Here is a 22,996-nt window from a genome sequence, read left to right as displayed (position 1 = left end):
TTTCCCTCTGCAATCCTTTTAGGAGGCCATAAACGAGGTTCCTGCGCGGGACTTGTGGATGTGATGTGACTACTGATTTTTTTTCCTTACAGCGGCCATATTCTTTTCTGCGCGCATGGTTTTCGTGGCGCCATCTGTCGTCAGAGCTGAGTTTTCCGGCGCAGACACACAGTAATTGCTGTTGAGCTAGGGCACTAATGCTATCACACTAATAAGCGTAATTAGCGAAGCGCGCAAAACGACGTTTGAATCTAACATACAAACGTTACCACCAACAACCAAATATCTCCGCCTTTTCTCTCTCTTTCTGTTTTTTTTTTTTCATGTTGCTTATCTCCTAAACCGCTGAAAACCTTGTGGGGCTCCCGCAAAATGCACGACTTTCATTTTTCAGCTCCAACGCACTTTGAAAGAGGCAGCATCGGCGAGTACACCGCATATCTGTAAGATACACTGGGCGCATAGCGTTTCCAAGCATCGTTTTTACACGTTATCTCTCCTTAGAGCCAAAATGCCATGTCTCACGTTGGCAAGTCTTACACGAACGGTCGTGGTGTCAGGTTCCATAGTTTCGGAATCCCCAGAAAACCGCTTCCACTCACCCTCTCGAAAAACATGCGCAGGCTGTGAAGGGCCACACAAGTTTCCGACATGAAGTATACGGTGTGTCTACCAATTCTCGTCGTCTTCTTCGCAAGTAAGTGGCTGGATCGTTTGTAGAGTGCGACTGAAGTAATGTGTTAAAGGAAATAGAAAAGAAAAAAAAAGAATCTGAAGAAGAGCAGTGGCAGAAACGACAGGTGCATAGCGTAGCCAGAAAAAGATAATTCGGGAGGCATCCTACGGGATGCGAATATTCACTCTCGTTTCCTTTCCCAAATGCACTACGGAAGGTACGAATTGGGGGGGGAGGGGGGGGGGGAGTTTAACCCCTGAAACCCGCCTCTGGCTACGCCACTGGACAGGTGGTGAGAAATGCTTTCCCATGTTCTTTATTGAGCGTGTGTGTCACTGTGAACGACATGCTGTAGACAACATCGACAGTTACATCCAGATTATCCGCTCAACGAAACGTCATCTTGCAACACGCAGTGGATAGCTCGAAAGACGGTTTCACTTTGTTTAAAGGGTCTCTGACCAAAAGCTGGAGGGACATTTCCGCCGTGGCTATTGATAGAATACAATAAAGCAACTCCACATACGAAAATGCATGCCTCAACACCACGAAATTTTCGTAAACTCGAATTTTAAACATCGCGGGTTACTCCGACGCTGGCACACCTAGCGTCAAACCAAGAAAACGTACGCATATATAGAAAATTCATCTGCTCATCCCATGGGATGACGTCAACCGCCCATGCAGTCAACGCGCAGAATGCCGTCACGTGATCAAGCACGGCAACAACAACTTTCTGCAAGAACCAACATTTCTACGCCAATATACTGTTGTCACGATGTCTGGAAATAAAAAGTATGTACATACTTGGACATCTGCGTTCTGTTTTAAAACTGCGATAACCCAGTTAGCGATTTCCGTGGAAAGCGGAACTATAGCTACCACGACTTTCGGGATCCAGCGCGCTGTTTCGCAGCGTTAGTGTAGTGTGTGCATTTCTAAGTTTTCTTTTTCTATATCTTTCGGAACTACCGACCAATTTATCGATGTACACTGTTGGACTTCATTTGACATGCCTCTCGGTTCTGTCGTCAAAGCGAGAGTTCTCGGCGGGCATTCAGTTCTATACGATACTGCGGGTTCAACCGCAGCGGCAGCTATTGCTTGACAGTATTGGAGGGTGTCCTGACAGCGACGTAGAGAAGTGCAGATTTTGCCAATCGTATTTGAAGAATGCCGACTACGAGAGGGACCCGTCAGTTGAGCAACAGCTGGGTTTGAGTGCAAAGAATCTCCGCCTGCAGTATAGTCCGTAGTGCCCTTCCTTGAATCTACCTTCCAGGACTTGCATCTGGACGTGACGAGGTTAGTGTCTTCTGTATAATTTATACAGTGATTATTCTGGTTGTGAGAATTACGTTGTGGCATGCAGATGTTAGGATATCATTTACGCAACAAAGAAAAATAAGGATGGAAGCCAATTGAAGTTTACGCGCTAAATCAAAAGATATACTATACAATTTCGTGTGTTGTTCAGAATGCAGCCATGCCAATGCAGTAAACAAAATCCACAGTACGTAAAATGAAGCTGTGTATTCCGCACCTATAGGTGCAACATTTTAATTGTCGCAACAATGTGCACCAATGTAGTTGAGGACTTCTTTGGACAAGATGTGGAACCAAATGTTGGAAATACAAGGCAGGGACCAGGTACAAGTTTTATTCTATTTGTTTTCCTTGTAATATGCAGCATACTGCCGATAGTAAAGGAGGGTTGTGAATTCTAAACCAACGCAGTTGAAATCCTTAGTTTACCCCAAGCTGTACGCTAACCTGGGAAAACACCACTAAGGGCAACGACAAAAAAATTGCACTGCACAAAAAGAAAAAAAAAAAGAAAAGAAAAGACAGCCTGGTGTACGACAACCATGTCTACAGGTGCACATGCCCCTCAGCTCCTTCAAGTCATGCAAATACTTACAGCAGACGAAGTGTTCACTTAGAAATTAGACGTTTACACAAAATCGCCTTGCAAATTCAGGATCTTTTAGCGCCATCCAAGACACTTGCCATTACATATTAAAGCAACCACTGTGCCACCTCACAAAGTTCCACTGCTACGGACCAACTACAGAAGTCAGGAGACACCCTTCCTTTTCCGAACAAATATTGTCAGCTGATTGGAAATGGCCTTCCTGTGTCCAGTTTCAAAAGAGAGTTACACAAACTTATTAGTCTTAAAGTCTTAAGACTTAAACTTAGACTTAAAGTATTAAGACTAAGACTTAAAGTCTTATTAGAGACAGGCCACTCTGTTATGTTTTTTTGTGTGTGCATATATGCGTGTGTGAATATGTGCACAGTTTGGTGCAATTGTGTATTTTATTTATATGATTGTGATTTGCTGTATGCTCGTAGTGGTAATATCTCAGTTGTCGCACACTGTATTGGTGCCAGGCACCTCATCAGGCTGATGCCTTTTGTACCTGGTAGCCTCATTTCATTTTCCATGAAATGAAAAATCGAAATTAACTGAATTGAAAATAGAGATCCTCAGAAATTTGTACGGCTTTTATTTAACAGTGCTAGGGCGATGACTTCATGAATGTGAAAGGAACAAGAGGGGAAGACATCTGCAATGGTCATGACAGTTGTCTGCCAGGTACGGGACCAACGTCTTTTATAAATGTGGTATATAGCGTGAAGTTGTTACTAACATATTTTTGTGCCCTTTAAATGAATCTATAGGTGGTGAGCATGCGTATACGGACTTGAAATGTCTCAATACAACTTAGACCTCCCAGTTGCACATGAGGTGTGTGACTCTTCTTACACACAACCTGCTGCAGGTCTGAGTTGGAACGTGAAAGACAGGGCGCTAAAAATGTATCTAAGCTAAAAAAATTAGCTGTTCATTGCAGTATTTCTATCAGTTTATTTTCAGCATTTTTGGAAATGCACAGTGATGGCAAAATTACCTGTGTTATATTGTCTGACCATCTGCTATGTCCTGACCATGTCCTAGTTATTATACTATATAATAGCTGTTTGAAGTTATCACATATTTATTATGCAGGTTTTGTACCTGTGAGTTCCTGCAAATGTGGTCCGCGGTGATTGTGCTGGATAGAGAGTTATGCCTGTATAATAAGAGTGACTAATGTTCTCCTGCCCAAACGTGACTGCATGTCACTTAGCAAGCAGAGGGCAGCATATAGGGGGTTGCTGAAGAGAGCTCAAGTAAATTTTAAACTTGAATAAAATAACTTCATGATGAAAGTCACTGAAAAGGTTAGCCAGCAGTAGGACTCGAACCCGCATGGGTGATTTTCTGTGATTGTAAAGCCGCTTTACAGACCCGTATGACACCGGGTACACACCACCTCTCAGCTCCTGTACTGAATGACATACTAGTAGCGCACCAAAAAGCAGTGATCGCTGGCCATGACGTGATTTTCCGGTGGATACCTGGCCACTGTGGGATCACCGGACATGATGCGGCCGATCACAATGCCGGGAAAGCACATGGAAATAGTACATTCCGCAGTGTTTACTTCACGAAGGTGGACGCCAAGAGTGCCTTAAAGTCTCTGAGCCATAAGCTGTCAAAAGATCAATGGTTTTGTGGCGAGGCTGGATCTTCCCTTCTGCACCGGGTTGACCCCGAACTAGCTCTGGTCCTCCCAACATCCATGCCACGGCAGATTACGTCATTGTTTCACAGGCTCCGGCTCGATGTACCATACAGTGCAAGACTCCTGTACAGGCTTGGGAAGGCGGACTCTCCTAATTGTCCAGTCTGTGGCTCAATCGAAGACGTCGAACATATTATATAGTTACGTGCCCAAGATACTCTCAGTGTCGTGACAGACTTGTAGCCGCGTTAGGCCGAGTTGACAATCGACCCTTCGGAGTGCAGAAGGTGCTGGGCCCATGGCCAATGAGCACTCAACTGCCAGCTTTGCGAGCGGTTACAGAGTTTTTAAGGGACACCAAGCTGTTAGATGGGCTATGACCTGTCTGTGGCGTTCGTCGCCGCTTCGCGACATCTCCAGTGGGTGATGGTGGATGTGTCTGGAATTCCTTTCCTTAGGTGATCTGGGGTAACCGGCCCTCGTGATGAGGGCTACAATCCCCATTTTTTTCTTTCTTTCAATCAATCATCAATCAATCATCGAACCCGCATCTTCTGGATTACCGATCCAGGGATCTTACCAACGCCTCTCCAGTGGCTTCCAAGGGTGCGTCATCTTCAATAATCCAGAAGATGTGGGTACGAGTCCTACTGCTGGCTAACCTTTTCAGTGACTTCTATCTTTCATCATTCATTTCTTGGGCACTTGAGGCTTTGTATGTATTTGTCCTTTCTATGTGTTCCAGCCTCAGAACATCAATTGCCATCACGTTCAAAAGAACTTCGTCATACTTTCATAGTTGGAGCATTTTTATGCATATTATTTTGAAACAATGGCTCCTAAAAACGTGTCAGACACCGTTACCAAGGCTGTCGTCTGTCTCAGATGAAACATGATTTTTCCCAGAAGCCCAATAATGTATGACGCTGCATCACATACACTATTTTGCAACAATATCTGCAGACATATTACGAATATATTATCTGAGTGCCACAATAAACTATATGAACCACATTACATGTGACATCATGTTTGACTACAACATGCATATTTGAGTATTTGAGCAGCCCGAGATACAAAGCTTGGTTCCTCAAGGTCTACATCCTATAATCGCACTGAGCGCACACTTTGCGCACAAGAGGAAGATTCAGGTTTTGGATAGTTAAGTTGTGTAGTGAGCACATCGGAGGACTGAGAGCAGGAACCGGCGGTCACACGCAGGGTAACCTGCATAACAGTCTGATTTAATTGCACATACTTAATGTGGTGCTTACTAATACTTAAGGTGCTTAACCAATACTATCTGGGTGCTATCAGACAGCAAAAATGTGAACAGTACTTACGACATGCTGACTGAATGTTTGGACAAAAGGATGCGTCAGAACAGGATTGGATTTGTGTCGGCGGCGGAATTGAGAGCGTTCTTAGCAGGCGGGGCAGGTTGCTGAGATGATGCTTTGCGTCAGGGATCAGCAGTGATGAGTTGCACAACACACAGCACATTCGACCCTTGGTGACAGTTTCACATTCCGTTGACCTGATCTCAACCAGAGGCGGGCACCCTCACGAAAGCGTGCGAGGGTGAGGGTTTCGTCACCTTCACCTCACGATGTTTGAGGTAAGGTGAGGTGATGGCCAATTTTTCTGGTGATGTTTGAGGTGAAGTGACATAAAAAAATTTAAAAAAGAAAATTTGAGGTGAGTTGACGAAAATGTTCAAAATTTTTTCTCAGGTGAGATGAGTAAATTTTTTCAAGAAGTTTTTGAGGTAAGGTGAGGTGAGAAAAAATTAATTTTTTTTAGGTGAGGAGAGGAAAACTTTATGAAGGCGCACTTTATGAACACCGCGCGTTTATTTTCCGCGCGTACACGGGATTATCTTTCCTCCTTTTCGCAGCTTCTGTCTCTCACCTGGGCGGGGACTGTCCTCCTCTCTCGCCGCTGATCCGACTTTGTGCGTCGTTGGCATACCCGCAACTAAACCTCAATTTTCGAGCAACTTTTACGGGTATAACAAACGTTCCACGAAGCGTTTTCTGTGATTGATTAGGCCAAATCCTCCACGAGCAATCGAATTCTGACAATAAAAAAAAACAAAAAAAAACAACGTTACATTGACTAAGCAATTTCACGAGTTCAATTTCGAAAATTCAATTTATTTCTATTTTTAATTAATTGTTTAATTATTTCTATTTAATTAATTTAATTATTAATTTATAACTATTTTCATTAGGTGGCAAACCGAATGTCCAGAAGAAAGTTGTTTACCCCATATTTTTCCGTTAAGCTATTTTTTTTATAATGGTCAAATGACACGTTTCGTGCCGCACCGTCGTTCGTGGGAAATATTTAGGTTAGGTGTGGAAAATATTCAGAGTTTGAATATTTGAAGAATATTTTTCAAATATTCAAAATGTTTGAGGTGAGGTGAGGAAAAGCTTCAACATTTTTTTCTGAGGTGAGTTGAGGTGTGGAGGAGTTCTTAAAAAATTGAGGTGAAGTGAGGAAAATTTGGGAAAAAATTAGGATGAAGTGAAGTGGGAAAAATTTCGAAAAAAAAATTTGAGGTGACGTGAGGTGAGGAATATTTTTCTACTAGAAAATTGAGGTGAGGGCGAGGCTTGTGAGGACAAACGTCCACCTCTGATCTCAACACACATCCGTTCGCTTGCTCTGCTTGTTTCTAACTCCCTCTGGTCTATGCAGTCTTCCTGCAATTTCTCCTTTACCACACTTTACAATTCGCAGAAACATTGTCATAAACAATCATAGATTGAAAAGTTACCCGTCAAAAAGAACTCTTTACAAGTTAAGTTACCGTGTGAAAAATGTAACTAAGTTAATAACGAAGTTCTTCAGCCTGAAATTTAACTCGCAGTACTGAGTTACTTAAAAAAAAGAACGAGTTACTTCCAAGTTACTTCGGACACAAAATAGCATTACGCAGGTGCAGCGCGCGTGAGCAGTTGAGTTAAACCTTGGGTTGCCCGCGCAGGAGTGCAACACGCTTAGATCGTTTTCGTTTATGTCCAACAATATACCTCTCCCTGTTTGTAAATAAATGACGTCATAGTGTTCGAGAACACCACAAATTTATTAGGACTGAACTATGCTCGAAGCTAGAGGTGAATAAGGTCGCGCCCGAAGGCCACGGTCTTGAGGGGAAGACGATATGGTCTCTTAAAGGACGCGACCCTAGGTCCTGCTTTTCTTTCAGTGGGAGGCAGCGAACAAGTGCCCGTTCAGGTAAACCAGCCCTCTCCCTCCTTGTTTCGGTTTCAGTCTCTCTTGTCAATGTCAATGTCTTGTTGCCAATGTCATGATGACGTTTCTCTGGTAGATGTCTATTCTGGAGATGTCTACCAGAAGCTGGAGGGACATTTCCGCCGTGGCTATTGATAGAATACAATAAAGCAACTCCACATACGAAAATGCATGCCTCAACACCACGAAATTTTCGAAAACTCGAATTTTAAACATCGCGGGTTACTCCGACGCTGGCACACGTAGCGTCAAACCAAGAAAACGTACGCATATATAGAAAATTCATCTGCTCATCCCATGGGATGACGTCAACCGTCCATGCAGTCAACGCGCAGAATGCCGTCACGTGATCAAGCACGGCAACAACAACTTTCTGCAAGAACCAACATTTCTACGCTAATATACTGTTGTCACAATGTCTGGAAATAAAAAGTATGTACATATTTGGTGACATGATGACGTTTCTGTGGTAGATGTCTGTTCGAACGCTTTGCATCTTACTCGATCCCTGTGGGCGCACAATGGTTCAGCTTCATTTCACTAGCAGCGGTTCTTACCTCCTGAATAAAATACTGGCACTGATTGATTTTATGGCAAAAATCCCCACTCTCCAAAGCAAGAAATAAAGTTGTTGTTATGGCAAAAAATGCCATGAAGGAAACTGAGAGCAGCAAGTAAATATGTGGGCATGAGTGGGGGGGGGGGATATGTTTATTGAGAAAAAAAACAAGGAAAGGTTAGTCAGGCAAAGGCCGACTTGCTATTCCTTTCGTAAAGAGGAACGGAAAAGGAAAGGGGACGAAAAGATAGGAAGAAAACGAAAAAAGGGAAGAAGGCGGAAAGAAAGAAAACGAAAAAAGCGAAAGAAAGAAAGCGAAAAAAAAGGGAGAAAACGAAATAAAGGAAAGAAAACGAAAAAATAGAGAGAAAACGAAAGAAAAGAAAGAAACGAAAAGGAGGAAAGAAAACGAAAAAAGGAAAAAAAAGGAAAGAAAACGAAAAAAGGAAAAAAAAGGAAAGAAACGAAAAAAAAAGAAGAAACGAAAAAAAGGAAAGAAAACGGAATACACACACACATACACACAGACAGATACACAAAAGGGCCTTAGAGGCTGGTCGAGAGACCGGTTGCACGGAGAAAGCTCAAGAGGGCAGTCGTAACTGCCCCCTGGTTGTGCAGGACCGGGCCGAGCAGGGTGGCCAAAGAGACGTTGGTGTAGCCAAGTTGTCGCAAGTGGCGTTGGGGGACGAGTCTTTCTGGGAGGTACCGGTTACAGGATAGGAGGTAGTGCTCGATGTCGGCTTCCACATAACAAGTTGTGCAATCGGGGGAGTTCGTCTGGCGCATTTTATGCAGGAGTGAGGGTGTCCGTGCAACATTCAGTCGAAGGCGGTGGAGGAGTGATTCTTCAGCTCTATTGCAGCGGCAGGCAATAGTGAAGTCCTGCATGGGGTCAATGAGGCGTACGAAACGATGATATGAGGTAGAGTCCGCTCGGAACTGCCGGGTACGGACATAACGCCACCGACGAATGTGCAGGGAGCAGACAGAGATCGTTAGGGGCAGAGGGGTGGCAGGAAGAGCTCTGTTAGATGTTGCGTCTCTTGCTATTGTGTCTGCGCGGGTGTTACCCAGAAGGCCTACGTGTCCCGGGATCCATTGAAGCGTCACAGAATGGCCAGTTACCGCAAGTTGTGTCAGAGCTTGTAGTATGAGCGTGTGGAGAGTGCATATGGTGCTGGGGCGAAACGAGAGCAGCAAATCCAGTGAAGCCTTGCTGTCAGTCAGAACAACCCACTGTGCAGCCGGCAGACCGAGCAGGTGCTGTAGAGCAGAGAGGATGCCGAGGAGTTCCGCTTCCATAGATGACATTGAGTATGGGAGGACAACGGCTTGCTGAAAGTCACTATCAGGGATATAAAACGCAGCACCCGAGCTGTCTGCCGTGACTGAGCCGTCCGTGTATACCTGGCGATGATTCTGATACGTGGAGTGCAAACAATGGAGAGCGAGTTGGAGGGCTACAGGTGCGGGAGTGTCACGCTTGCGCTGAAGACCAGGGATGGTGGAGCAGATATCAGGACGCGCAAGGGTCCACATTGCTGGCGCATATGTGGGAGTGGTTGGGGAGGGAGGAAGATGATCCTTCAGGCGGGCGATGGTCTTGCCGAAAGCTGAGTCAGGGCATTCGTCGTCAATATGGCAAAGATAGTGGTGAGGGTGACTGGTTAGATAGCGAGAATATACTCGAAGTGTATCAGCATCCCGCAGAAGAGGGACAGGAGTCTCCCGTGCTTCAGCAAGCGTGCCGTAAGTCTCTGATGTTCGTGGTACTCCCAGACAAATGCGAAGGCCGCGGGCTTGGATGTTAAGGAGCTCGCGCTCCTGTGTTTGGCTGAGGGCATGCAAGATAGGGAGGCTGTAGCGTAGTGTCCCCAACACGAGGGCCTGATGGACGCGATGAAGATCAGAGCAGGACGGCCCCCAGGACGCACCAGCGATACGTCTGAGGACGTTTACTGAGGCAGTCGCCTTTGTGGTAATCATCTTCACATGGCGGGACCAAGTTAGGTCGCGATCAAGTATAACACCTAGGTATCGGCATGAAGTGGCGAAAGTCAGAGGGGAGCCGTCAAGGTAGAGCGGATACCTGCGGAAGCACTTGCGCGAGAACGCCATTGCAACAGTCTTCGCCGGCGACACTGTTAGGCCACGGGAGGCAAGATAGGTGGTAATCACATGTAGAGAGCTTTGCAGTCGGCGCTGGATCGTGTCTCGACGGGTTGCAGAAGTCCAGATGCAGATGTCGTCGGCGTATATTGTGATGGATGTATGAGCAGGGATCAACGGGGTAAGGGAAGCCATGATAAGGTTAAAGAGGAGGGGGCTAAGGACACTGCCCTGCGGGACCCCACGGGTCACGTGGTGCTTGGTGGTGTCACCGCCAGCGGTGCGCACGAAGAGATAACGGCCTGATAAGAAGTCTTGTATCCATCGCAGGGGGCAGCCGCCAACTTGAGCCGCAGTAAGAGCGTCAAGGATGGCAGCATGGTAAACACTGTCGTAGGCTTTCTTTACGTCGAGGAACACAGCGGCAGTCAATAATCCCTCTGCTTTGGCTTGTTGTACCTGACTGACTAGGTTGATGACACAGTCCAACGCTGATCGGCCCGGGCGGAATCCCGCCATCACTTCCGGGAAATACTCAGCAGTCTCAAGGAACCAGCTGAGACGCGTGAAAATCATGCGTTCAAGTGTCTTCCCTATACAGCTGGTGAGGGCAATGGGACGAAAAGAGTCAATGTGATGCGGCGATTGGCCCGGTTTGAGTATAGGAACCACCAGAGTGGAACTTCTAGTACGGTAACTTGGAACTTAACTTAAGCTACTTTGGCAAAGTTACCTGAAAAAGGAACGAGTTCCTCTGAAAGTTACCACGTCGCAAAAGTACCGAGTTAAGTTACAAGTTACCAAAAAAAGGAACTTAGTTACAGTAACCAGTTACCTCGAACTCTGTAAACAATACAGGCTACTTACTAAGGAAGGTAGCATCCCTCAAACTAATTAATGTGTACACCTAGTGGCGTCACTAGGGTATTCCTGTCTGGGTATGTCACTGGGTATGTCCAAGGCAGGATACCCCCTCGGAAAAATCCTGGATACACGTCTGTGCACAGTCGTCTGTCTGCAAGTGTATCTGTTCCTGTTCCCTGCAACGTGTTGCTCGTGTGAAAGTACATCCCAATTTCGCTCTGCATTCATATTCAAGAGCCCCATTTCTTACAATGCTTGCAAATGAGATACTCACAAAGTGTCTCACAAAAAGTTTTAAAAAAGGTGCTCATGTTGTTTTTTGTCATGCTAGAACACGAACTACAAATATGACAATGCTAATATGGCAATCAACTTTTGTCATCACATACTGGACAACTCAAGTTGCAAATATGTTTAATAGCACAAGCTTTATGAAATTCTACATGCAGAGTACACAATTTAAATCTGGGTTATAAAGTGTCTGAAAGATTTTTCAAATGCTGTTACAGTCTGAATATTCGTATAGTATGGCTATGAATGACCATGAACTGTACTGGACTAAGTCACTTATAGACCGCTTATGCAGCCAGTTGCTTCATGCGCTAATTGATGGCGCCACACTAGCCCTGCCATTGCTTGCCTTCTGCGAGTGCATGTGTGTCTTTGCCTATGTGCGTGCTTCCGAGCTTTTTAGCCGCTGTGCTACAGTTCTGTGCAAAATGTGGAAAAGCAGAGGGACGACTATTTCGTTGATTGAGTATAGAAACTGTGACAGAGATCTGATCGTGTGGGACGAAGCAGTTTGTCAAATTCACGAGCCGTCAACGGTGGGTATCGAATCTTCAGAGGAAGGATTTCACACCGGGAAATCTAGCGAGGGTGAGTAATGCAGACGTCAAAGTGGCACAGCATTTCTGTGCGAGCCCTAAACTCTGCTGTAGGCGTTGGCTGCTGCTTGTGAGAATAAACTTCCTCCATAAAGTAGCAGGGGTCACGTTCCTTGAAGTAGAACGGTTCCATGTACATGCCTTGTTAGTGCACGAAGCACTCGTGAGCCCCTTGTTTGTCGCCTTTATAACCAGGGAAGGGTGACGGTAATGGTAACGGAAACAGAAACGGTATTTTACCGAAATGGCAGTTCATAACGGAAACGGAAACGCATACCACGGTCCTCCATTACCGGAAACAGAAACGGAAACGAAAATTATCGTCCGGTATTGAATTCGCTAATGGCAATTCCTGTTGTGCGATGGAGGTTGCGTGACTTTCCATTTTTCTTTGTATTGATGACTCCATTCCCTGCTTTCCATGATGACTCCATTCCATGCATTACATAGTATACGAAAGAGCATGGAAAGAAGGCACAATAATGTATCTTGAGGGTGCATCCCTCGTTTACCTCGTCCCAGTCCTCAGAACTCCATGACATCAACAGATGATGAGAACCTACGATTTTTAGGTACTTATTTCGTACTTTTTTTCATTTGACCGTGACCATGGCAGTATTATGCATTATTATACTCAGAGCGTCCGCTTATGAATGCGACATTGGATGAAGGTTACGCCCATCTTGAGTTGCTCGACTCCCAGTGACCAAAGACATGTTCCTACATTATTCATTTTAAGGCTTGCAAGATGTGCGCTTCCCAATGACGCAAAATTGTTTCTGTAGTGTGTACTGGTGACACTGACGCAGCAATTTTGCAAAACAGGGTGCTAATAGAGCCGGGCGGGCTGTCCTCCCGCAGCACTGTAACAGCCGTTCCATTACCGGAAACAGTAACGGAAACGAAATTGAAAGGCCGGTATCAGAAACGAATAAAGGAAACGAAAATATAGCAGTAACGAAAATGGAAACGGTAACGAAAATACGTCCGTAATCCTTCCCTGTCTATAACCTTGATGAGCAGTGTATAGATATGACTGCACCTGCTGCTCAGATACGCTTTACAGGTGCCTGTTTCCGCCAAAATGGGCCCGAAGGGGCCGATCTCTGTACTATACGTTCTGCTCACTGTTTGTGTCGACTTGATGTCAGCCTTTAAAATGCATACACCATCGTTGCACTGGCACAGTACTACACCAACATGGCCACAGTCAAACACGTTCGTTCCCTTTGCAAACCGTCTGTAGTTCAGTGCAGGCTTTCCGTCTCCCTCTATCACGTTGATCGTGTAGTTGTATACATCTGAAATCAACAATAAAAGTATGCTACTCCATAACGAAAACATAACATCCCTTATACATGCATATCTTCCTCAGGTAGTTGTACCACAACTCTTGGGATAAAAGAATAGAATAGAATAGAAACAGAAAGAAAAAAAAATGGAAACGTAGGTCGCACTGGTGCGACCAGCTGTTCCAGGACGCTTGACGTGTGGAAGCACTGATAAAATATTATTTCAGCACGTATGTCCTTGAGGTAGGTCGTGAGTGCACACAGCGCAGGTTGCTGGCGCTGCCTTTGCCAGCGAGTACATTCTCAACTCTAAATGGTCGGTTGTCAAGTTTCGCGAGGGCGTTCTTCAGTATTCGCCGAATGGAGTCGAAGCGTCGGCAGGTGACGAGCACGTGCTCCGTGTTCTCCACAGTTCCGCAAGTTGAACAGTTCGGCGATCCAACGACACCTATCTTATGCGATAAAAAGAAATACGATGTGACATTATGAACTTATCCATAACGTAACGTATGCGCAACAAAAACTAAAAAGACAAAAGAAAAAGAAAGAAAAAAAAAACACGCCGAAATGTGTACTCAAGCATAGTGGGGCCGAACATGTGGGACGCATGAGTGCAGAAATACCACTCTAAATCAAGCTAATGCAACTTAAATTATATACAAAAGCGCACTTAGCTGACCGTTTAAGCTTCGGCCAAAGCCTCGTGTGATTCATGGCAAAAAGTTGAAAATCCGGGAAAGCGTCCCTGGGCTGCACGGCAACTTCGTACGCCGTGCCAACAGGCAGCCGAAAGAGAAGGCAAGCAATGGCGCGCAAGGTCACGTGCGCTAAGATGGCGTCGCCCATATAACTCTGCTGTAAACGGTATATAAACACAAGCTGTCCATATACTAAGCGCACTTTTCAGTAAATATGAACGAAATTAGGGAAATTATGGTAAGACGTACCTCCATCTAGTATCTTGGGTATTTAAAGCATGTAGTAGTTACTATGAGAAAGGCTTTACGTATGCTGTTCACCGCACAGGCTTGTATAACCATTCTCTTGTTTTTTCCAAGTTTGTGCAACACCCATCTCACAAATTGTTAGTATGTAGTGTATCTGTATTTCCTGTAGGAGATGCGCAAGCTCTGAACAAAGCTGAAGGTAGTAGGACGCCGAGTATTATTTCAGCTGCACTGTTTCTGAATAAGTGACGAACTATGACGAAAAGTTCAGAATAACTATTTTGTATTGAAACCCACCACCATGAGTGTGCGTGAGACACACTTCTTATTTGTGAATATGAGCACTCATAGGTTCGTGCTGCCCTCGAAGTTCTAAAGCTGCTACTTTAAGGATAGCTCCTTGCAGCATAAGCACTCGACTTCTTTCGACATTATTATGCATGAACCACACTGGTACCTTAAAAAGACGGCGACGTCAAACACGAAATTTACACAAACTGTTCATGTGCTTCATCATGATGAATTCTGAAAGCTCATCTAGCAGTTTGTTGTTTCTGTTGTCTACTTCTTGCATGCCCGATGGGTATGGAACTTCCTCTTCATGCTGAAGTCGATTCGCGGCTGAACATTTCAAAAGAAAGGCTTGCAAACTCTGCTGCACGTAGCAGAACCTCCCTCTCAGTTGCAGAAATGTAGCTGTAAAGCCGACTTGTTGACTCCGCTGTGCTTCCTCCTTCGACGTCCATGTTGAAAAAAGCACCCAGCAATACGGAAGTTGCGGAAACCACCCGAACTTCCGGTGTGGACTTTCCTCCAATAAACGTCGCGGGCGTTTTACGTCATACACTAAGGAAAACCAATGCATAATAGCTAGACTATTGCGCTGACCGGACGAGTTGAGGGTTGAAAGCGAAACTGCTTTTCGGCTCCTTGTTTAGAATGGTTCGCAGCTCCGCAGAGACGAAACGTTTGAATTGTATCTTGGAGGAACCATGTAGATTCGTTATCATTACAAACAAAAACATTTACCAGGTTCTGGTCAGAGACCCTTTAAGACCGCTTCCCGAATTGCAACCACCGTTTCTTCTCTTCATGGCACGTGGCAAAAAGAAAGACTGCTGTGTACCTGTCGTGCCTGATGAGAATGAGGACTTGATGTGTACATTCTAGTTGAAGTGCCCCCCTCCCCCACGCACACACTGTATATATTTATTTGTCTCTAGACCAAGTAAAATCAACGGAACGTTTGCAACCGTCTGTATCTGTTCTTCTGACCTTGTGCCCGTGGCTGTTGCTGCTGCATTATTCCCACCATGGTAGCCTAAATGTCTATTTTGAGCAGGTTGATAGCGCCATTCCCAAATATGACCCCCCCCCCCCTCCCCAAGCTCGTTTACGAAGTAAAGTTCGCCAACGAAGCATCCCAATGCAGATCACTAGGGATGGTCACATGTTTTCTGTGGGGGTAGTTCTGCGTGACTAAAGCAAACAAATCATAAAGCAACAGCGATCGCACGCGGTGCACAAAATCACGAGCTCTGAACAGGGTGATGCCTACCTCTTCAAAAGATACTCCACCTCAAATGTTGCCTACCTGTTCACTGATGACCCGGTCCAATGGGTCTCTAACTAAGAAACGTTACCGTAACGTAATCACGACGATGTAGACATAGCGAAACCGAAAAAACGCGGGCGGATAACGTCGCCGTTTCGCTAAGCCGCAGTCCTCCACGAAGGTTACGAATCACCTGTTTGTATTAATGGCACACGCAAATGAGACCCCGTTTTTAGTCGCTTTGGTGTCTTCACCAGCATGCGTTTCGCGTTCACAGTGCACCGCGGAGAGAAAAGGAGGGCCCAGCCAAGGGTTCGTTACAATTGTCTCGAAAGTCAATGGAGAGTTTTAGTGAATCGCATGCAAAGGCGATAGCGTACGATGCCCTAAAGCAAACTAATGTCGTAACCCTGTGTGGAATGTGGCTTGTTGGTACGATGTTGTTCGGAGTTGCTTTGTTGAGAAACACCACAACCGATCCAGGAGCAGTTGCAAACCGGATTTTTCAGCTATGCCACTCGAAGTGGTTCCATTCTAAATGGTCCGGTCCAATAACACAGTTCACCTGGTACCAGCCCAACTGGTATGGAACCGGTGCCCCTTTGCAGGCTCGCAATTCCCAACAAAGGCAGATCCAAGAAACTGCAACGCAAAAACGCATTGTCAAGCGTTACACATATTGCTATGTACATGTAACGTAACATTACAATGCAACACATCCTGTTAGCAAATGACAGCTCTGCCCGAAGCCTGCCAACAGGTTCCATACAAACTCCAAGCTCATGCTGAACTTTCAAATTTGCAATTGAGTATTGCAACAGGCTAGACTTCTTAATTCTGGACGTGGCTGTGTAAAATTTCTCAGGCGATTAAGCTTGGAACTGATCCAATAGATTTGTGGGGCCTGGCACAACGTAGTTGCCAAATTTTGCTATTACATGTGATTGACTGACATAAGGGGTCAGTGTGTCCTCTGTGTTCGTTCAGAGCAGCTGTTGTTATTCTATTTTGGCAAAATCGGGGAGACCGATAATTCGGAGCATAAGAGTCATTCAGGGTTTCTAAAATATGCAATGAGCGTAAAAATGAATTATCTACAATTCAGCAGTTTTGCCACACGTAAAAAAATAATAAACAAATAAAACCTAAAAATGATCCTAGATCTGAGTCCGAAAAACCAGTAGATCGAGCTGAAAATGTGTAGCCACTGAAAACCCAGTGATGTCTGCCTGTATCTCTAAATTAGTGGAAGAGCAAGGTCTTATTTCGTTCCACTGCTGAAGGCCGCAGCCAGAATTTATTGTTGCGGCGCACTGGCATTACGCGTTAGAACTTTCGCTTTCGGTTTGCGATGTCGCGTACTTCCGCTAGTCGCGTAGTCCGCACCAATCACAACAAAGTGCCACTGCAGGTAGATTTTAATACTTGGTAACTTGTATTCACATCAGCTGTGGCGGTCCAATGCAAGAATAACGCATCGGGTGTAGTAGGAGCATTTTTCTCGTTTGTTCCATCATCACAGTGGTGAGCGAGGATAGCAATGGACCACAAAAACAATAAAGCACGATATATTACTTCTACAAACATAATGAAAGCGCACATGCGTGACGCGAATTATAAACGTTGTGGCTTCACTGCAAAGCCAGTCAAGTCAAGTCTGTGATGCAAGCTGGTAAGGCACACAAAAACATTCAAGAAAACTTATTTAGCTTTGTCGCGTTGAGCATGTCCTCTTCTCTGCGCATCTTTTGCGACTGATTTGGCGTGCCGTTGAATACCCGAAGCCTCAATTTCGGGACTTTTTTGGGCAGTTCCATTTGCAATTTGGGCTACTTGGCCCTACCCAGCACGCTGAAGTCACGTCTGCGCTGACACGATTCCTTCGGGAATCTAAACTTCTGGGCATTCTCTGATGCGTCCTATGCGCAACGATTAGTGAAGGAGCTGTTCCTTCTGTATTTTTTGATAATTTTCTGTATCCCAGCTGTTTTCTTCTGTTTGCTTGAAAGCATTAGGGAATAGCAAGCCCACACCGTGGCTAACCTTTCCCTTCCCTTTTTTCTTACTTTGCATTAAACATATCCCCCCCCCCCCATTTGCAATATCGAGCGTATTTCTTGGGGGATATGACTAAGTTGGCTACGGGCTCTCTGATTCTGTAAAAAAAACGTGATATTGACTTGGGAAGCCTTGGAGTTCAATTAAAGAAATTCGATTTCTTTTAATTAAAATCAAATGAAGATATTTTTGCAAGGTGGCAAATTCAGTTGCCACACAAATGCCGTTTACCCCGTATTTTTCCGTCGCCCTGTTTTTTTATGAAGTCCGAATGACACGTTCTTTGAAACACCCTGTATACAGGGTGTTTCAGAAGACGTGTCATTCGGACTTTATGTCGTGTTAAACGTGTCATTCCGTGCCACGAATGTGACGCGGAAGAAAAAGCAGAGGTTTTGATGGAAGTAATATTTTTAAATGATACACAGGAAAGAAAAGCCCTTCAGTGCTGCTCACTATAAAGCAGTCTCCTCGCTGTAGCGGGGCTGTAATCTCATAATACACGTTCGGCCGTACCTAAGCCGCTGAAGTTCATTGTAGTTAAGGGGGGGGGGGGGTGCAACACCCTCCGCGTTTCGTCAGCTCCGCTCGATAGATGGAGGATCTAATTGATTTCCTAGCGTTCAGTGCGGAGGCTCCTCTTGCGATAAGCCAGCTAGCGTACAGTGCCCCTCTGTGTGACGCAGTCCACGCTTCACGGGAATGTAATAATAATAATAACAACTCGGGGTTTACGTTGCGAGACAACTGAGATCATGAGCGACACCACAGCGGTCGGCCTGCTTTTGCCCACCTGAGGGTTCTTTAACGTGCGATGAAAGCTCATCACACGGAACCCCGTATTTAATGTCCCTCGCGGAAGACGGCGTGTGTAAGCAACTTGTACCCTGCCACCAAATTGCTGGCGCCCTCGGCCGGGTTCGAACCCGCGATCTCGGGATCAGAAGGCGCACGCGCTACCGTCTGAGCCACCAAGGCCGGTGCTTCACGGGAATGTGCTCATGTTCGTCATGAAACCGCAGGCGGAGCAGAGGCTTCGGCCACTTGGTCCGATAACTTCAATTTGATGATGAAAGCCCCACTGGGGTCAACTACAAGCACAGCAAAGGACAGCTGTGTGACGAAAAGGGAATTATAGTACATGTACCACTGCAGTATGAATGCACAGTCTGGCGAAAGGGTTGCACTACGAAGACCTCTCCTGTGTGTTGTATTTTTTGTTGTAGTCAGGGTCCCTGATCGGCATACTGCGTGGTACGCGTGGGGCAACGAGCTCTGGAAGCAGCTAGTTATTATAGAACCGCACAAGGTATACCCAGCCCCAATGCATAGCACCCCGGAAACAGCTGCTGTGTTCACGTCCATACAATCTGACATGTTATTGGTGGGCCCTCAGTATCTACAACGGCCTTCAGCAAGCACACTTTCCATTGCTGAGTAATTTCGTTCCACAATTCATTTCTCTTTTCTTACGCTATCTCCATGTCTGCAAGTGTGCAGTTGAACAGACTGTGGATTCCCAGCGCTTGAAATCTGTTGAACAAGTGAACATAGCCCACAATCCTTCGCCCTTCAGCAACACAGGGTCCGTTTCCGGACGTTCCTGCAGACACGTCTTGCGTACTGTCGCTTCTGCTAGCTCTCGATTGCTTGATTCGTGAGAGTCTGATACTACTGAAAGATTATCCTGATGCCTTCTCTTGTAAGGCTTGTTCTATGCGTCTGGTCCGTTTTCCGCAGATAGGTTTCCTGCTATGCGAAAAACCGTGATTGTCGAGGAACAGTCGCGGAACGAACCACGGAACGAAGGATACCGAGATAAGAGCGATAGCTGCGCGCCCACACTCCATTTATTATCACTGCCAAAAGACAGATTGTGACAATTTATCCGGTTTTTCACACTTGTGCAGATTTCTCTGGCATGCAGACAGATGGCACCACCGCGCACAGCCAAAATCCCAGCGGGTCAGCATCGGCTAACCATTGCTCACGAGAATCCGTGTAGCAACTCTATGCTTCCACATAAACAAAATCTTTCGGGACATATCGATTTTAGACATATTTTTCCAGTACTTAATGGGATTAACATTCTCACCTTAGGTCTATTTATTTTGTGACCGGCCATCGAAATTGAATGAAGCGCGAAACGCAATTTCTGACGTCTGCGGAAACATTTCCAACATAAAAGATGAATTTCTGGCACCATTAAGTACTAGAACCCATTGAGATCTTCCATTCAAGACTTATTTTATGCAAATTGAGCAATTCCTTGCGGAGTTATGCGGTTTGAAAAATGCATGAAGAATGCCATTGGGCCAGGAGGGTGTTGCACCCCCTTAATATTGGCGCACTCTCCTAACTTGCAGACAAGCAGACAAATCCTTCAGATTATAGGAACAACGTCTATGTCGCAATGCACGCTAACCCCCCCAACACAAAGAACAAAAATCTCACTTCAGGCATGCTGAGACGAACGCAAAAAGTCAAAAGACGACAGACGATGGCGAACGATGCATCAGCGAGCGAAGCAAGCAACCGTTACACATTGGGTGCGTTCAGTAGGCGATCCTGAGCGCGATTGTTTCAGACTCCACTCTCTTAACGGGACCCAAGCGCCCCCCACGGACACGGGGGTGTGAGACTCCGCTGCTTTTCGAGCTCCCGTTTCAGATGAGTGCATGGAAGCAGACGACAAGCGCCCGGTTGATAGGGATTTTCCATGACGTACTTCCTTTTAGCGTTGGCAGGCGATCTTCGAAGTGTAGGCTCGGAAGCAAAATACAGAGTTGCTAGCCAAATGCTTCCATTTCGGGAGACAGTAATATTTTTATAACTGTTATCATGCTCTTCTATGGCTGGATAGCCTCCACACGGATATAGGCGGTTATTATAGGCGAAATGCAGTGCTTTAACGCAGACATCTTCACGCCATGCAGCCATCTTCACAGTAAACAGCTCCTATGACGTCTGTTAGAAATTCTTTTTGCTGTTTAGTGGCCGCTCCCAGTGTCCCATCCTCCCGATTTGAGTGCGCCAAAAGAGGGGCGCCTACTGAACGCACCCAATGTTTAAACCGTCCAAAAGCCCCAATCATCGCGGGAGCAGGAACGCGCAAAATACAAATATAAGAATTCCAAATTAGCTTTCGATCACACTAACGAACCTTACAAACATTGAAATATGTTTTTTTTTCTGCTATAACGTCACTTTCCAGCCGTTCCTATAACTTCGTCTTGCAATATTCGTAGATATTACTACAAACCTATCCCGGTACCGAAACCGAAACTTCCCCCAAACATGTCAGCTGGACGAGGTTGAACTGGTACCGTTTTACCCTTACAAAAATAAGTTTAGCCAGTCTATTCGCGCTTTTCATGACCTGTAGGTCGCGCATCTAAACTCCAAGATGGCGGACGTATCCAGGTTGTCGCTTAGTTTCGATTTTGAAATTTCTGAACTTTGCTGTGATCACATATTCTGGATTGCCGGTCTCAGAACATCAGTTCTTTCATGTTCAACAAAACTGTGAGTCCTTTTGCTCAAAATCGAAGTATTCCCAGAGATATGTATTTTTGTCTTCAGAGCTCGCAGCGGGTCCGCACCGACGGGGAGGAGCAAGCTGGAGAACCTCCTCGTCAACTCGCGTGACTGTTCCGTGACATTTCGCCACAGTGGTCACGTATGACCGTGCCCTCCCACACCTCGTCCTCACGTATTTTTACCAGAGGAGTTTACCTTTCTCAACCTCTTTTCCTTCCTACTTTCCCTCCCCCTCCCAGAGTGTAACAATGCGCCCATCGTGAGCAGGCATACCTCACTCCCCCCCGCAAAGGAGACAAATAATTCCACAGCAGGAATGACCGAAGTAGATCTATCACACTGTTCAGGTCACGTGAAAATGCGCCAAGGGATCGCCCTTGTGTCGTCACAAACTCGTCAGAGTGACGCCACGGATTGTTGTCTTTAGGCGGGAATTTCAAACCACGTGGATTTCAATGGTTTATAACACTGACAATAAATTACACCGCTCAAGTCGGCAAAAAGTGCAACAGGAATTCGGTAAATACACTGCTGGTGAACAAAAATCCACGGAGCGGTACTTAAAAAGCGAGCTATCGCTTTCTACGAAACTGAGACACCATTTTTTTTTTTCATGAAAGCGAATCATATCAGGATCCTTGTCATCTGCGACCAACGGGTACTACACATTGCTGTAGATCAACAGCCGTTAAGTGGATAACACTTGTAAAGAGCAGACTAGTGGTGTGTACAAAGAGATCGTCCTTGAAATATTGCCCCGCTGAAGTATTAATTGCGTTTTCTTTATTTCAGCCTGCGAATTGCAAGCGGTGAAAGTGTTCGAAGAGCAAAGCATCGTGTGTTTGGACCAACGTACTTGGTATGAAGAGACCCGGTTAGTTGATAGCTTATCACTGTGCGATGGTGAGAGGGACTGCAGGAACAACGAGGACGAAAAGGAAGAAATGTGCGGTGAGTGGACATTTTGGATATTTTCTCAACCAAAATCAGTTTTAGAAACTCAGGAGAATGCAGTGATATCTATGCCAAGTCGAGGGAAGAAGGAGCCGTGATTGTAAATCCATTCAAGTGCTCCCTCTATGGTGAGCTGGAATGACGGGTGTGCTTGTCGGCCTATCCAATGCGTGGGGAGAGGGTCCCTCAAATGAAGGATAGCTCGAGTCGTTGCTCGCAGCGAACCATGCGGATTCCCCACGAACTACAGGGGAAAGCTAAGTCTCCGACTCTGTCTTCGCTTAAGCAATAAAACATTTTTGACGTCGAAGCTTTCTTCGGTGGCAGCTGTCCCGTTCTGCTTGCATTTATGGTTGCCTATTAGGGGACCGTGACATCAAGGCCGTCACGTGACAACGGCAAATGAGTGTGCCTAATAGCAGGCACCTGAACACCTCGATGCGGTAACATGTGCCATGATGTAGGTGTTCGTTCGTCACCTTATCAGTTATCAGTAAAGCGACATGGGCGTGTGCATGCTTTGGTTCCCCTAGTGATATCTGCAACGACACTGATACCGAAGAGACGAGTGCCTCGTGTCCTCGTTTGTTCGTATGGCATTCTATGCATTCCCAAGCAGCACAATGTAGTGAATGTCGAGTGCAATAGGGGTGAACGGGTAGGTGGAAGGCCTTGAACAGACTCGTGAAGCTCAAGAACATTGATAAGACACA

The 22,996-nt window shown here is 45.7% G+C and overlaps 1 protein-coding gene across 2 annotated transcripts in view; it reads left to right on the top strand.

Moving 5' to 3' along the window:
- The first annotated feature begins 575 nt into the window (after window positions 1-575).
- The window catches only part of LOC135385531 (uncharacterized), a 126,223-nt gene continuing 103,802 nt past the window's right edge, over window positions 576-22,996 (top strand). The window contains exons 1-2 of one of the 2 annotated variants that reach the window (XM_064614892.1): window positions 576-697; window positions 22,122-22,280. In XM_064614892.1, the coding sequence (XP_064470962.1) occupies window positions 652-697; window positions 22,122-22,280 (205 nt within the window). In that variant the 5' untranslated portion in view covers window positions 576-651. The remainder of the gene's footprint in view (window positions 698-22,121; window positions 22,281-22,996) is intronic. The other variant, XM_064614893.1, reaches the window with a different exon arrangement.

The sequence above is a fragment of the Ornithodoros turicata genome, chromosome 2 (genome assembly GCF_037126465.1).
Source record: "Ornithodoros turicata isolate Travis chromosome 2, ASM3712646v1, whole genome shotgun sequence".
Lineage (NCBI taxonomy): Eukaryota > Metazoa > Arthropoda > Arachnida > Ixodida > Argasidae > Ornithodoros > Ornithodoros turicata.
The sequence above is the reverse complement of the archived record's forward strand: the minus strand, read 5'-3'. Positions and strand labels throughout refer to the sequence as shown.